The sequence below is a fragment of the Tigriopus californicus genome, chromosome 1, assembly GCF_007210705.1.
Source record: "Tigriopus californicus strain San Diego chromosome 1, Tcal_SD_v2.1, whole genome shotgun sequence".
NCBI classification, from domain to species: Eukaryota; Metazoa; Arthropoda; class Copepoda; order Harpacticoida; family Harpacticidae; genus Tigriopus; species Tigriopus californicus.
The window spans coordinates 11834271-11848976 of record NC_081440.1 but is presented as its reverse complement, the minus strand read 5'-3'; the positions used below and the strand labels follow the sequence as shown (position 1 = coordinate 11848976).

The window sequence follows — 14706 nt, the reverse complement described above, 5'->3', positions numbered from 1 at the left end:
TTGCTCGCCCTTGTGGCCTCCACCATGGCCGTGCCTCATCACTCCAACATGAAGGCTCTGAGCCAGGCCAGAATCGACGTATTCTGCGACGTCTGCCAGGTTCTCATCCAAGACTTGGACAACTTCATCACCGACGACACCACTGAGGAAGACATCCTTGGATTCTTGGAAAACGTGAGTTGCCAAACTTTGATGGACTTTATTTAACAAAGGAACACGTTCCAATCCAAGCTTATTCCTTGATCTCTCAGATCTGCGTTCCCCTTGGCATCATTGGTTTGGAGGACATTTGCCGTAACTTCATCGAAGAGTATGGACCTCAAATCATTGACCAACTGGTCAACGAGAACCTCTCTCCCAGTCTCCTTTGCGGACCCCAGGGCTTGGGAATTTGCGATGCCTAAACCGATCTTCACTTCCGTGGTGTAGATCTTGCCGAGATGCCGAATGATGTGATACTACTTACCGATAAGGAGATTTTTACAGAGCTCGCCATCTTCTCGTGATCATTCAGAACACCGAATAAAAAGTCACAATAACAGAGCGATCGAATGGCGTTTTGGTTATATTTTATTTCCAACCGTTTCAAGTCATCTTAAAATAGGATTTAACACAATATCGTTACATTGAATACCACATTCATCTTTTGGCTTTTGGCGTGGGTACACGTGATTTTCACATTTAAAAAAAAATGGATGTTGCAAAACAAAGAGGCTACTTGAACTCGTACATTATGGGACTATCACTTGAGAGAGAATATTCGAGCATAACTCAGCAACCGTTGAAGGATCAAATGTGTGGCAAATGAATAAAATCTCAGGGTGATACAACAAATCAGAAAGTCATTGTTCTTGGCCACGTTGAGTTGACAATGCGTCGATTCACAAAAAGAACATGAAGCGCCATGATAAGCAATAGGGTAATATATTTGTTTTTCAATATGTAGCAGTTATCAGTTCACCTTCCAGATAGTCTTTCAAAACAGAAATTTTAGTCAAATGGTCAGTATCTCGCTCCTGGAATGCACCATCAAAAACCGAGTTCGAGATGAAACGGGTCTGAAACAAAAAAATAAAAATAAAGGGAAGGTGGTTAGTTTTTTTAGTCAATGTTCAAACTCGTATTCTTGTGCACAACAACAAAGCCATTCATTCCATATGAAGAAGTTACACGAGTAGATTCTTTTTTTTCTTCTTTTACTTCAATCTCCCCCTGTGGTATTTTAGGAATGATCCAACGCATTAGACACATTGGCTAAAGCAAGAAATCGAGTATGAACTACAAACGCATCAGCAAAACCTTCTATGACCATGATTCCGCGACAAAGGCACCTTAAAGCTCCTTGTCTTAATATATTGCTCGCCCAGTAGTCTAGTCATCACATCAAAGTATGAAAACCGGAGTCTCAAGTGAGGGCAGCGATCCCTCATATCTTTACCTCATTTGGTTACTACTATGACCGAGAACTACCTTTGGCACGAGGTCTCCACACCACTCGCCATCAAGTTAGTCTTCCAGTCAGTCGTCCAATGGTGCCTGAGGTGTAATGACGAACTTCCATTTACAACTCGCCTTGTTACCATACAATCACCGAAAAACGCAGCACCCGAGTCTCCTTCGGTTTGGTACGGGGAGTGATCGGGCTGATATGGCATTGAGGGCCTGTTTGGTCAGCATTGGGAGGATCCGTGGCTCGTTGGCCTGAAGCACGGAGTGACTCGCTTCCTTCCTTCAAGTGGAGGCTTTGGCATTCAGCTTGGTGGTAGATAGCGACTACCGCAGCGACGAGGTCTTTTTATTCGATATTGACACTCTCCGCTGATGTGTTATATGCTATGTTCTCAATCGTTTTGAGTGATCGGATCACTTGTGTGCTAAATCTATCATTGTTGGTGCATCATCAAGTTGGCAAGAGGAGTACAAGTGTTGGGAAATCTCCATTCAAAGGGGAATGCCAGACATGTCAAGTGTTTACAGTCAGTTAGTCAGAGCACGGATTTCCATTTTGAAATGAACTCATTTGGATCCATCAACAACAAGGACTGGAGTCGAGAATTGTTTGTATGGAGGAAACAAAGAGTGACCAAGACCTCCATTTGACGACACATCCACAATCAATGAGAGTCCGACTGGCTCAAACGGATCATTGACGGGGAGGAGTGAGCAATAGTAAAAGGGGTCGAGTTTCAAGAGAAGAGAAGTGTCGCTGAGACATGGACGTTTCGAGCAAAACACATTCCAATGTGTTCTCCAAGAGACGTAGAATGAAGAAGAGGTCGGCCAACCAGGAAATCCTGATCCTGTGTATGTACGTGCTTTTATCTGCCAAGGCTGACCAGTCGCCTGATGTCCAATGCACTATAGAGAAAGTGAGTCATGGCCTGGAGGCTCCCACGGTCGTGATTTTGACATGGGAGGTGAACAAACAATGTCAAGATAAGTTCACGCAATTCAAAGTCTACCCCGAGCATCTCAAATGGAATGCCTGTCTGGACGAGTCAAATGATGCGTATCACGCCAAGATTAAAGAGACCACGGAGAAAACTGCCCGAATCGCGGGTCTTTATCCGTTCTCGCGATATCGCTTCGAAATTGTGGCCCTGCTAAAAACGGGGGGCGTGGCCACATCTGTTATTGAGGTGGAAACCAATCCCGACGTGCCTCAAGTTTTACCTCAATTCTCAGATTCCTCTCCCTTGTCGTTGTCACAAGCCATCAAATTTTATTGGGAACCTCCCGCCAACGCGGATTGCAAGTTCTTCAATGGACAATTGGGCCAATACCGAATCGAATTTTGGGGTGTGGATCCATGGGTTGTTCAGGAAGAACCGCTTTGGAATAAAACTGTTTCTCTTCACGAATACTATGCCGAGGGACTGCGGTTCTTCACGGCTTACGAACTCCGCATTTTTGCTCAAACCATTGAAGGTCAATATAATAGTAACCTCGGTCTATCCTTGAAGGCCAAAACTGAAAGTGCAGATCGGCCAGATCCTCCGGTCAACATTAGCATGACAGCTGTAGAATCTTCAGTTCACTTGCGATGGAATCCACCCTATCCGCCCACTGGGCGGGTCATCAAGTACAAATTACGGTACGGGGTCAATAACACCATTGGACCCGCCCCTATTCATTGGATCAAGCCCATCGAAGTCCCCATAGAGCATACTTGCATGTACAAGAGAGTGGTCGAAGGGAATGAACCCCTTTGCTGGACCATTTCCGGGCTCGAACCCGACACCCTCTACTTCGTCGAGGTACAGACGTTTGCCCATGACGCTGATCTTCCGAGTTTATATTCGAATACAGTGGTCGCTCAAACAGCGGTGGGACCAAAACTTGTCACGGAAAAACCAGATGCGTCAGTTTCTACCTCCGTTTCCAATGAATCTACTAACAAAGCGGCACGAACCCCTCGAGCAAATGTTGGGGTAGATGAACAGGGCCCAAGCAAGCTTATAATCGTGGGTTTTGTCCTATTGGGGTGCTTAGCTGTAGTTGGATTTTGCACCGGCGTGATCTACAAGATTAAAGAAATCAAGCTGAAGAAGCGATTCGAAAATCAAGGCTCGGTGGTCAACGACTCAAGTTTGGTAAGGAGCCATCGTCTCAGTGCCACATCTATGACCTACGACCCTGGGATGTCAATCGTGACCGATATGACCACATTGTCTAGTCGAGGTCAACGAGGACAAAATTATGTGCAACAATGGGCGGATCAGATCCAAGATATTCAGAGTCGACGACTACCTGAACCTCCTCCAGATCAGATCATATTACCAGGGACCAATTCTCGACGCCGACCCCAGGGGGAGCCTTCCGAGTATCTTGAAGTGAGGCCCGCCTCTAGACGGCCTCCTAGTCCCATTTTATCCTCTTTGCAAGACGACCCCGAGCTTGGGGTGTATTTGAGACCCACATTTCGACCCTCTGGAAGCCCACCACGGATATTCCATGAGTCCCTCTTGACCTCCACGCCTAATGAGCGTAAAATCCCGGCTGTTAGCTATGACCCTCCCACGGTTTTGGGCCAAGGTGTTGAGCCTAATCTCACTTTAAGTCGTCCTGATCTTATCCGAGGAATGGGCCAGTTGGAGTCCCAAAGCGAAGAGACCAGCAATGACATCTTCCCTATGATGACTTCAAAATCAGTTCAAGTTTGACCAAGAAAGTGAGCTCTGTCCAAATACGTCCAAGATTCGAGGAATTCTGCTCGATCCATCTTATCCCCCGTCAACATGATCTTGTCAGAGAGCCAATGGAGCTCGTGAAAAAACGTGATTTCTTAATCAGCAAATAAATCATATCTAGCTCAAGGGCGCCACCCATATTTGTTGAAAATGATCTAAGCTCATTTAAACAAAAACTCGACGTGTTTGCCTTTGTCAAACAAGAGTGTAAATTAGCGCGTATGATAGGATTGCATAAAGTTGTATCCGTGTAACACTCTGGACATTCCAAACTATTCTCATTGAACAAGTGGACATTCTTTGTCTTACCTTTCACTGGAATTCGTCATCCGAGGATAACAGCAACGTTTTCTCATTGTTGGTCACTTTCGAGTTCTTGGGCATTAATCCAGAAACGGTCGCCCGAGCATTTGCTGCCGCAGAGCTAGTTGCCATAGGTCGTCCAGTTCCGCTACTGGGGCCAGTAGCTGCCGCATATGCGGCTGTTGAAGGAGTGGCCATCGGGTCAGCCGGAACTTCGCCGTAGGATCCATTCCGCTGATGACGTCGACTTCCACCTAAAATGAGAATACAGAAAAATAAAGCGTGAAAGTCATGTTTTACAAAATATAAACATATACATAACGGCGTTAACACACCACCACCACGACGTATCATGTCAAAAACTACGATTAAGTATGATGTGAGGTGCGTGTTACGACACGAGATTATTGGGTGATCAAGATACTTCTGTGCACTCCATGTTGTCGCGTTTTGAGGCCTGAGATTAAGGCTTCAAAAGGGATACTTGGGCTCTAGCAAACACATTTAATAAATAGAGACAGTTATTGAGTGCAGGCTTTAAACATTAGAAACCAAGTTTTAATTCTAGATAGATATCTAGATAGAGTTTATTGAAGTATGCCCACGTCAATTCTCAAGTAAAGTATCAAACGAGTAATATTGCTAGAAACATCGACGGATTTTTTTAACCCTTAGATTTTGATAGCAGTTAAAGTAGAAAAAGGTTTTCCTTAATCGTAAGTGAGTATCTAATTCAAGATTTGAAATTTAAAAAAAAATCGCCAAAAAGCACTTGAAAAGCACGTTTCCTTCCATCATATTTTTTTCATAACGTTACTTCATTAATGCAATAACTTCAAGCTATATAGGTTTAAAGAGTGCTTTTTATTTAGTTCCGTAAAAGAACCTTGCGGGGTGGGTTTCATACGACCTCACTCGACATTAACTTATTCTTTTGAAACTTATAACCAATTTATTTGGTGAGTAGTAATCCGTGCCCGAGAATTTAGAACCAAGCAGGTGCAAGTTGGACCAGATCCAAATCGAATCCAACACGTCAATATTTGCTTCCAAACCCAAAAATATCCGTTCCCAAAAGTGTGCAAAAAAATGGAAGAACAATTCATCAAACTCGAATCACCCTGTTGTGTTTTAACATTCCCAGACTGTTGATCGTTGGATTTATGCCCATCAAATCCAAAATCAGAGACCAGACCTCGCTCGGCCAAGGATCTCGTGAAGGAGGCTGGAAGCAGAGAACGAGGGCATTGGCAGCGAGGAGAGAAAGAACAGAGAGGAAAAGTCAAATCTATGTAGAGTACCTAAAGAATGCTTTACCGCGGAGTCAAGATATTGTAGCCAAATCAAAGGAAGGACAGAACCAGAAACAACCAAAGATATCATGCAAAATGAGGACGAAAACAAACTACTGCAAGTTTATTGTGTTGGAAATAAAATTCAGAGTATGTAACAGTCGATTGTGATCGTGGGTAAAGGAGGAGGGTGAGGTGGAGGAGGTTGAAGGAGGTGTGCTGGAGAAAATGCATAAAGCTCCCTCTCTCCATCAGTATCAAGAATAGCATCAGTGAAAGGAAGAGTGCAGTGAGAAGGGGGGTTAGGCAAAGGTCGAGGTTTAGAAATACTTGCTTTCCAGGTCCGATTGCGAGGGCTTAAGCACCACTCCATTATTACTGGTGATCCCTGGTTCCTGAGTCGTGCCTGTGGCTGCCATGGCCAAGGTCACTTCTTGTGGGTGCACATCATCCACCGTGGGGATCGAAGCACCCGCAGCCCGTGAGTTATGGCCATTGTTGAATCGACGATTATCTGTGTATTGGGGGTGGATATGTCAAAAGATGGGAAAACTCAAGGTTAGAACCAAGGGAAGGGCGAGAACTCAGGTTGGACAACGGGGACATTCAAAGGAAAAAAAAGCATGCTAACATTTTAGAGTGTAATTGTTGGCATTGAGAGCAAATTTGTATCCATGAGGTTTTTAAGGAGTCAAGGGCAAAAATTGAAAAGCTGGCGAACGATTCAGATATGAATGGCGAGCATCAAAACTGGTCAGTCCTATGCGACATCCAGGAGAAAAAGAGGGAGGAAATCCTATCTCGTGAACGCATCGAGATCCCTACCTGAACTGTACTGAGTATATTGTTGATATTGAGGGTGGAAATTGTGGATCGCATCTGTCATGATGTCGCGCGGATTCATCGTTTCCTAATGAACAAGAGATATTTCAAGGTACCATCTCATATCACTCATCTCATCCACCTTGGAATGGAAGATCTCACCTTGAGTGAAGATGAAATGCTTTGCATGGTCACGGAACGCCCATACCCTTCGGTTCCGGCGCAACCCTCACTCAGGTAGACGCTAATAGGGAATGCATAGCGAAGCGCAATCGCAGCGAAGAACATCTCAATGCAGATGAAAAAGTTCTGGTATCCAGCGGAGACCGCACCTGGAGGCAATGCAACCGTGGTTCCATCCTCGCCGTACATGGGAAGGACGTAGCCAAATTGCTCCAAAACAGAGAGGACAACACCTGGAAGGGACAAGGAGAAACATTCGTTGCGGTCCATTGGTCTTTAAATATGGTTGGTACGGTAAAGTGATCGATTTACCTTGCCAGAATGAAAGGAAAATGACGGACTTGACCGTAAAGAACTTCAAAACAGGGTCGTAGGGTCGCAAAAGATCTTTCGTGGCGTAGTAAAAGAGTAGCAAGGCATAGAGAGCCAAGGAAATGGATATGTTGTAGATGACCGTGATGTAGAGGTATCCCATATCAGCCCTGGAATAGAAATAAGTTTTATCTCGTTCACTCGTAGAGTAACAATATGTGGCAATGTAATTTGTGATGAAAAAGGTCAAAATTTGACGTGATTCCTGACAAGTTTTAGGCTTTATATTGGTCTGCATTAGTAACTGATACATGCTTCATCAATCGTCATTTTTCAAGTGCGTAAACATAGAATCGAACCAGACGTGAATTGCTTTAAATAATTGTGCCTTGCATGGTAGTTGTGTTGTTAAATCGATTGGGTTTTAAGAAAACATGTACTCGTATCAGTACACACTGAGATCGACTTCGACATCTACGCCTGCAAAGTGTGCAAAGAAGACAGTCCCAACAGTATGCCGTAGTACATATTTTTAGGTGTATCCATAAGCTGTCTCATAACACGGGCACTAATTCTGTCCACCGAAATAATGAACGTGTTACATGTATCCAAACCCATTGGAACCACAAAAATAATGCGGCTACTACATCATTCATGTGCCACTTATTTCTTGAAAAAGACCCCAGACTCTTCAACCAAATGCCCGCCTCCTTGAGGGTCATCAATGCGGGAGAAAATCCCCTTCCCAAATTCAAAAAGACCTGGATGACTTCCGGCAAGTCATTCCAGACCAACCCTTGATACCTGGATATTATCGATAAACAAATTCATATCTTATGTGTGATCAGATTTACTTTCGAGTGATGGTGAAATCATGTTTTGTGCCTGGCACTCGTTGAAGACATTTGTCTATGTACACTTATCAAATTATTATTACTTGAGTATTCTGTGGTGAGTGCTTTGGCGACATTCGAAACAGTCTAAAAAAAGGTTGTTTGTTGGAACAATTTTGCATAGCATCATTAATCATTTTCCTTAAAACAATCTGCAGCATAGCTAGCCAACTTGGATTCTAACATATTGGTACAAAATACATTGATTTGTTTGTTACGGAGTCTATGGCGCCTCTTTCGCTCGGCTTTTTTTTCCCGCTCCGTTATCAAAGCCAACATTAAGTATTACCTCATCCTCGGGAATGACCTCAACCTCCCCCATTTAAGATGTTAACGAACAGACTTGTGCTGTAATTTAAATACCGCAAAAATGCTCACACTTGGTTAGCCTAGATACGAACCAGGGGCAGCAAATTTGAACATGGACACTACACCGATACGCAAAGTAAACTCACTGATTTTCCAAGATATTAGTACCAACGATTATTGCAATAATAAATCATTGCTCCTGCTTTGGAATTTATTTTTCAGAATGGCACTTTCCGTATCCATTCACAAACCCATCACATGCCCTAAAAGTCATTCTATATTATTTGAGTAAGCAGAACGCATTTGGATGCTGCTCAACATGTCACACGTGGGTCACAAAGTAAATCTTATTTGTCTGATCATTTAGCAATTCAAATTTGGCCCTTTTGTTGCAATTATTGTTTGAATTCTTCTTTGTCTAATCATTCATGAGATCAAACTTGGCTTCTTTGTTGCATTTATTGCTTGAATTCTTATTAATCTGAGCCTTTTTGTCCGATTGGTTTTGTTACATTTAAACCCTTAGAAGTCTATGAAAAGTAGGGCGAATGAACCACTGCTTTGTGACTTCATAATACTCGTTGGCATAGTCTTACCTCCAATTGCCGTCTTCATAGAGGCCATAGCTTTGGAGCCAGATGACGATGAATGCCATGATGGGCTTGATGACGCAGAATTGAAGTGTGGCCTGCTTGCAGAAACGCAAAAATCCAATGTTGTAAGACTGTCCGGCCAGACAACACGTCCCATAATAATAGTTGGACTTGATGGGTTTTCCTCGAATTTCGGACATGATGTTGCCTTCGCCTCCCAAGTACTCGTAGCAGAGAGCCAAAAAGTTATAGATAACAAAAGCTGAAATTCAATAATGACAACCATTGAGTTTATCGATTTGTCTTCAATTATCCAATGTCCTTGAATTACCGTATGAATAAAAGTCCGATAAGTCTGTTGCTTCCACTGAATGGAATATCATATTGGATTTCTTATTCAAATTGAACTCCCTACAAGAACTGTTGCTTGAGCAGGCTAAGATTTGGCGTACATCAATATTCCCAAATAATCGAAATACATAGAAAGAGGTTTCTCATAAATTCGACACACTAGTGACGACTAGATAACCCACTTAACCTGGGTTATCAAGTAGTCAAAAAAAAAAAAGAAAGTTTATGGTGCGCAGTCTCCTCGGTCCCCAGCAACTCTGTCTATTTCCCACGTGCTGCCATCGTAAACCTCAATGATGTACCCGATTGTCGTAGACGTTACTGTGAAACCAAAACCAGTTCTCTAATAAAGATTTTCAAACCACGATTTCCTGGCGCCAAAAGTAACTTTTCCAATGCTCTCATCCACCGTAATCGGCCTGGTCTCCTGTAACACTATCTTACCTTCATAGCAATCCCGCAAGGCATTACTGTAGACGTAGAAATGCTTATCATTGAAGAAGACCAAACTCAACCAGGACTCAAACGCGTAAATGGGCACGATGAACAGAATCCGGACAATCCAGCGTTGCTCAGCCGGATTCGTATAATATCGCAAGTACTGATAGATCTGAAACACACCCACACAAAATCACCATCAATTTCCAGCCTCTGCCACGCCCCAAACACCCCCCCGGGTCACGCCCTGCCTCACCTGATGACACGTGATGAAGATGGCCGCCCAAGCGAACACGCCCGCAATGCCCTGACCCGAAGCATGTTGTAAGAAGGAAGAGTCAAACTCGGGCCGAACGCCACTCTGATTGGTCAGGATCACGGGCCCGTCCGGGTGCGGCGCCACACCCGCCAGGCTGTTCAAGGTGGTGTCCGGTAGGCTCGTGGTCACGGATCCCGTCATGGTGGTGGGGGGCGCGTCAGTCATGGTCAGATGGCCATCGGGTCGATTTTTCAGGGAGTGATGGAATGACGACAACTATGAGCAATAATACAACGATAAGATAAGCGATGAGAATGCGACCAATCCCGCTTCCGAATTCCTAAGCCCTGAGCAATGGAAGGCTGGGGGGAGGAACTATGGCTCCACCATCCCGTGGCCTTCAACTGTTGCACACCGATCCATATGGAACCGGGTTCCGGGCGGGCACTAGCTTCTAATCCGGAATGTTGTACCACGGGTTGACCCTGACCTACCTCTAGGCCCGTTCACGGTTGAGAGGGCGGGTAGCGGGTAGTGGGAGGCGAAAACAGGGGGAGGATCCCAAACAGGGCCGAGGAGCGAACAGGCTGAAGGCTGCCGTGGTGGTTTGGCCTGGCGTGCGCCACTCCAGATCCACTTTCTCCTGATCTAGCTTGTCTCAGTGAGGACGACGACGTCGACGACGGGTCCTGAGGGCGAGCCAGCGAGCGAGCGGGCGAGCGAGAGTGCTCGTGTTCCCAGCCCAGCAGAGGCCAGACTCAAGGCCGAGCCCGACCGACGGGCCGGACGACTGGCCTAGCTGGACACGGGCAGGGATGGATGGTCGGGGGAGGAGAAAAGGTAGCCCAGAGGACCAAGGGTTGGTGGGAATGAAGGCCACTCACTCACTCACACGTTAGTCTTGTCAGAAGTGAGAACCAAGATGATTGTGGATCCAGACGGAAGAACACGGGCCTGATGGGTCACAGGAGGGAAAGGAGGAAGTGATGAAGGCACTCGTTCCACACTCGTCCCCTCTGTGTCAGATGAGCCCGATCCCTGTTGAACACTCGGAACACACGAACACTTCTTTCCTTTCTTACACTGCTGCCTCAAAGCCAAAACTGATGACGATTCACCAGGCTTGCCACGCTATGAGGAGCACAGAGGCCCAAATACTGGCCAGGATAGGGTCAGATCAGGCATCGCATAGTGAGTAAAGGATGATGATTTGTTTTGTGCTGATGATGGTGTCAAGTCGTTAGGTTCAAAAATTTGAAAATGTCAAGGTTTCGATGGCTGTGTTGGGGGTCAGTATTCGACACAAGAAACGCTTGTCGAAGATGTGGGCTTGAATTCTTGACCTTGTGTCATTTCTCCTGCTCAGAGAGTTTTGGCCCTGATGCATAATCTTCTCTTGTGCACAAGAATTAACATTACCTTGGCATTGGGTTTCTCCGGTTTCTCCACCTAATGATCTACGTCAAATAAGAATGATGATCGGTCAAATTGGCAGCCCTTAATGGAAGAAGAGCCACCGACAGCTTCCTAAAAGAGAACCTGCTTCTAAGTAGAGCGCCCTCTTTGGGGGTATCTAGGAACTATTGAAGTTTTAAAAAAATATCCAAAGTGATAACTTTTTTTGAATGACGTTAAACATTGTTTTGGTCTCTTCTGGAGACGTTATCATGTTGGAATGAATAACAATGACTGACTCGATATTGGCCAATACGACCTGAAGGTAGGGATTTTGTTTCTCAAGGACATACGTTACATGATGGTACGAAATCAAAAGAAAACTTTACCACGACTGAAGCGTGACCAAGGACTCGTGTGAAGCAAGTTTTCGTGTGTTGAGTTTACGAAACGCATTAAATAATTTCAAGAACATCGTCATACGTTTTAAGGCTAAAAGTGTGCACCAACTACTTGCATTGTGAAACTCCATCCAATAAACAATCTAGGTAATGTCCTGGATCAAGTGTAGTAACTTCTCATCTGATCAATAGAATATGTTTCCTCTCAAATTTCTTCGGCAAATGAAGATGTCAGTTCATTCATGGCTTTAGTCATTCCTCAATAAAGGGAACCAATTAGTTCCCACGTAGGCCAAAACGGGCATGAAAAATCACTACCAGGGCTGTTCGCTTCAACAAGCCAGGAAACTGTATTAAGTGACAAATTCACTCTATGCCCAGTACAGGTTGGCTGTGTGTTTATCTTCCACAAAAGACTGAATATGGGGACATTTAGGCAAGCTCTGGCAGGTTTGTTTGTTTGCAGGTAATAGGGTCAGGGATGCAAGTTTGGGGCTTCAAACACGTTTTTGAGAAGCTGACCCTTCTTTCGCATTGCTATAAAAGGAAAGGTCAGCTTCATTAAAACCAGTTTGAAACGCCAATTTTTATCACTGGCATTGGCGGACAAGTTTGTTTGCTGGTACCAGCCATAGAAAACCATAACTAGAATGCTTAAGCTCAACAGGAGCTGTACAGCATGAGCATGTTTTCAGGTCAGCTGACGCTGGTGGAAAAAGGACACAGATATTTCGTGAAATCTCGCTTCAAGCAAGTTGAATTATCCTCATGAAAGGTTTTTTATTCCTCTTTAATCTTAATTTTTTTTAATCTTACAAATATACAGGTAGAAAGAGCGGTAGAATAATAAAAAAAAACATGCTTTTGGGGGCATAATACTTGTAACATGTCAAAAAAAGATTCGGACATTAGTAGAGTAAATCACGTACTCTATTGATTGCCCTGGTTTAGCAACACATCTCGAAAATCTCGAGTGTAACAAAACGTATCCGAAATTGCAACGCAATGATGAGGCACTCAGAATTTCGTTTCAATCTCCCAACAATGTGCTTGAGTGTGAGCAACATGGTTTTGCCTTTACGTAATAAAGGTAATTCCGACACCTGTGGAGGTCAGACTGAACCCAGACTTGTTCCTTGGGTTTCAGTTAAGTGTTTCCACCACATGGATGAAAACTTTAACTTGAGCCCCATTTTAACCTCTTCAACATTTCGTTCTTAAAAATGTGGTCGGACAACTTACTCAAACCCGTTTTATGAAGCTTGCTAGACGAGAGTAATTGCTTGAGAAGGAGTTGTATTAGGGGTTCTACTCTGAATTTGGACGAGCCGTCAACGATTCAAATTTGTACCCTAGTTGTCCTAAGTAGCTTCACTACGAATGAAACATTTGGCCCACCAGTGACAGCTGAGTCGAAAACGCGATTGCAGCGCCCTTGATTGACCTATATATGAAGTTATGTATGGTACCAGCGCTTACCTAACTATATGAATCGGGGTAGCCACACTACATTTTTATTAAACGTCCATCACATAACATGCCCTAATTTCAGAATATCGCTAAAAAATATGAAGCTAAGAAAGTTGCTAGCTGAAAGCAATTGATTCAGTCGTGGCTTTACTTAACCACCAAAGCGATGCCGTGCTGTGCAGCAAATCTTTCAAAATTCGCCACGCCTTCTTTATTCATTACAAATGAAGAGGGTGGCTCAAATGACCTTTTCTTTCTTTTTTGTTTTTTCACGGACTTCTATAACTGCTACAGGGAATGTAATCCCCATTACTTTTAAAATGAAAGGCTATAATTTGTCTATTTATTACCTTTCAATCTCTATATCATATTTGGTCTACCAACAAATTTGAGGTGGCAGACAGAGCTAGTCCTTGAATATAGGGTTGATTGGGAATATTGGCTTGAAGTGTCTACATCAAGACTTGCTGACGAAAATAGCAATTAGTGTGACGAAAGAACAGATTGATTCAGCAACAAAATATGAGCGGCATCCGAAATTGCCCGAATCACACTTTTATTTAAGGGGAAAATGAGGGGAAACATGGCTGATGCAAAAATATGATAACTCTAAAGTTGTCCTGGCATCGTGACTTAGTTTTTACATCAACACTAGATATCAAGAGATAAGCCAGACCAACCACCCATGATTATTGAACGCTGGCTTGTTAGGGTCATTGCACAGACCATAAAATGACTAGACTTCGCATAGCGCGAGGAAAAATGCTAACACTTGCCTTCATCAGCTGGTACATAAATTTTGGTGTACAGTGACTCATGCTCTTTCATTGGCCAGCGTGGCCGGATTCTGATGGAGTTTGTCACTGGTTCCGTCAGTTGAAGACCCGGTGATTGTTGGTCGTTAGTACTGATCAGGCAGTCGCCCTCCTCTTTTTTGGTGTACAGAGTTGTTGATACAAAATCCATTTTCCTCTGCACTGAGGTCGGGCCAATGCGACATCTAGTTGTAATGTGATCTTTGGGTCACTGTCATGGTTGCAGGCAATTGACTTGCGCGCTACGGCACTGACCTCATTTTCATAGCTTTGATCCATGGAGTACGGCAGTAGAAAAGTGGAAAGCTCTCTGAAACCTCGCTAGAAGACGTTTCAGTTTTGTGTTACCTCCTAATCAAGTGCTTGAAGATGAAGATGGAATTCATTGCGCACTCTCTCAGCGGGAATGCATCTGATCAGGAATTAAGGCATAGCTCTACAAAACCTCGCTAGAAGACGTTTGATCTTTGACCTAGCTTTCCACTCCACTACTGATGTGCTCCATGTTTGATCCCAGGTCAATGGACCAACGACGACCATCGTGCGCAATCAAAACATCAGCCCACTTGACCAAGTGATTGATGACTAATTAGTGAATTGATCAAGCTCTGCTTTTTAAATAAAATTACATGTCACAACTGTTCAAATGTGCTCATACGTATATATAAATTGTGTTTAGC

At 44.0% G+C, this 14706-nt stretch overlaps 2 protein-coding genes across 5 annotated transcripts; one reads left to right on the top strand and one right to left on the bottom strand.

Annotated features, from left to right (window-relative positions):
* Positions 1 to 6: 6 nt before the first annotated feature.
* On the top strand, positions 7 to 547 carry LOC131887404 (prosaposin-like). Its single transcript, XM_059236005.1, has 2 exons — positions 7 to 174; positions 252 to 547. The coding sequence occupies exons 1-2, from the start codon at positions 25 to 27 to the stop codon at positions 402 to 404; spliced, it is 303 nt and encodes a 100-aa protein (XP_059091988.1). The 5' UTR covers positions 7 to 24; the 3' UTR covers positions 405 to 547.
* A 361-nt stretch (positions 548 to 908) lies between these two features.
* LOC131887317 (transmembrane protein 184B-like) lies at positions 909 to 10976 on the bottom strand. Of its 4 annotated transcripts, XM_059235900.1 has the most exons (11): positions 10440 to 10976; positions 9943 to 10221; positions 9693 to 9858; positions 8901 to 9159; positions 7103 to 7272; positions 6770 to 7023; positions 6611 to 6695; positions 6120 to 6299; positions 5614 to 5718; positions 4500 to 4747; positions 909 to 1058 (listed from the first exon to the last, which is right to left on the bottom strand). In XM_059235900.1, exons 2-10 carry the CDS (start codon positions 10168 to 10170, stop codon positions 4503 to 4505), a joined length of 1692 nt encoding a protein of 563 aa, XP_059091883.1. In that variant the 5' UTR covers positions 10171 to 10221; positions 10440 to 10976; the 3' UTR covers positions 909 to 1058; positions 4500 to 4502. The 4 variants fall into 4 exon arrangements, with proteins under 4 accessions (XP_059091883.1, XP_059091897.1, XP_059091891.1 ...); XM_059235914.1 differs by lacking the exon at positions 6120 to 6299 and having other exon boundaries at positions 10440 to 10975; XM_059235908.1 differs by lacking the exon at positions 5614 to 5718 and having other exon boundaries at positions 10440 to 10971.
* Between the last annotated feature and the right edge of the window lie 3730 nt (positions 10977 to 14706).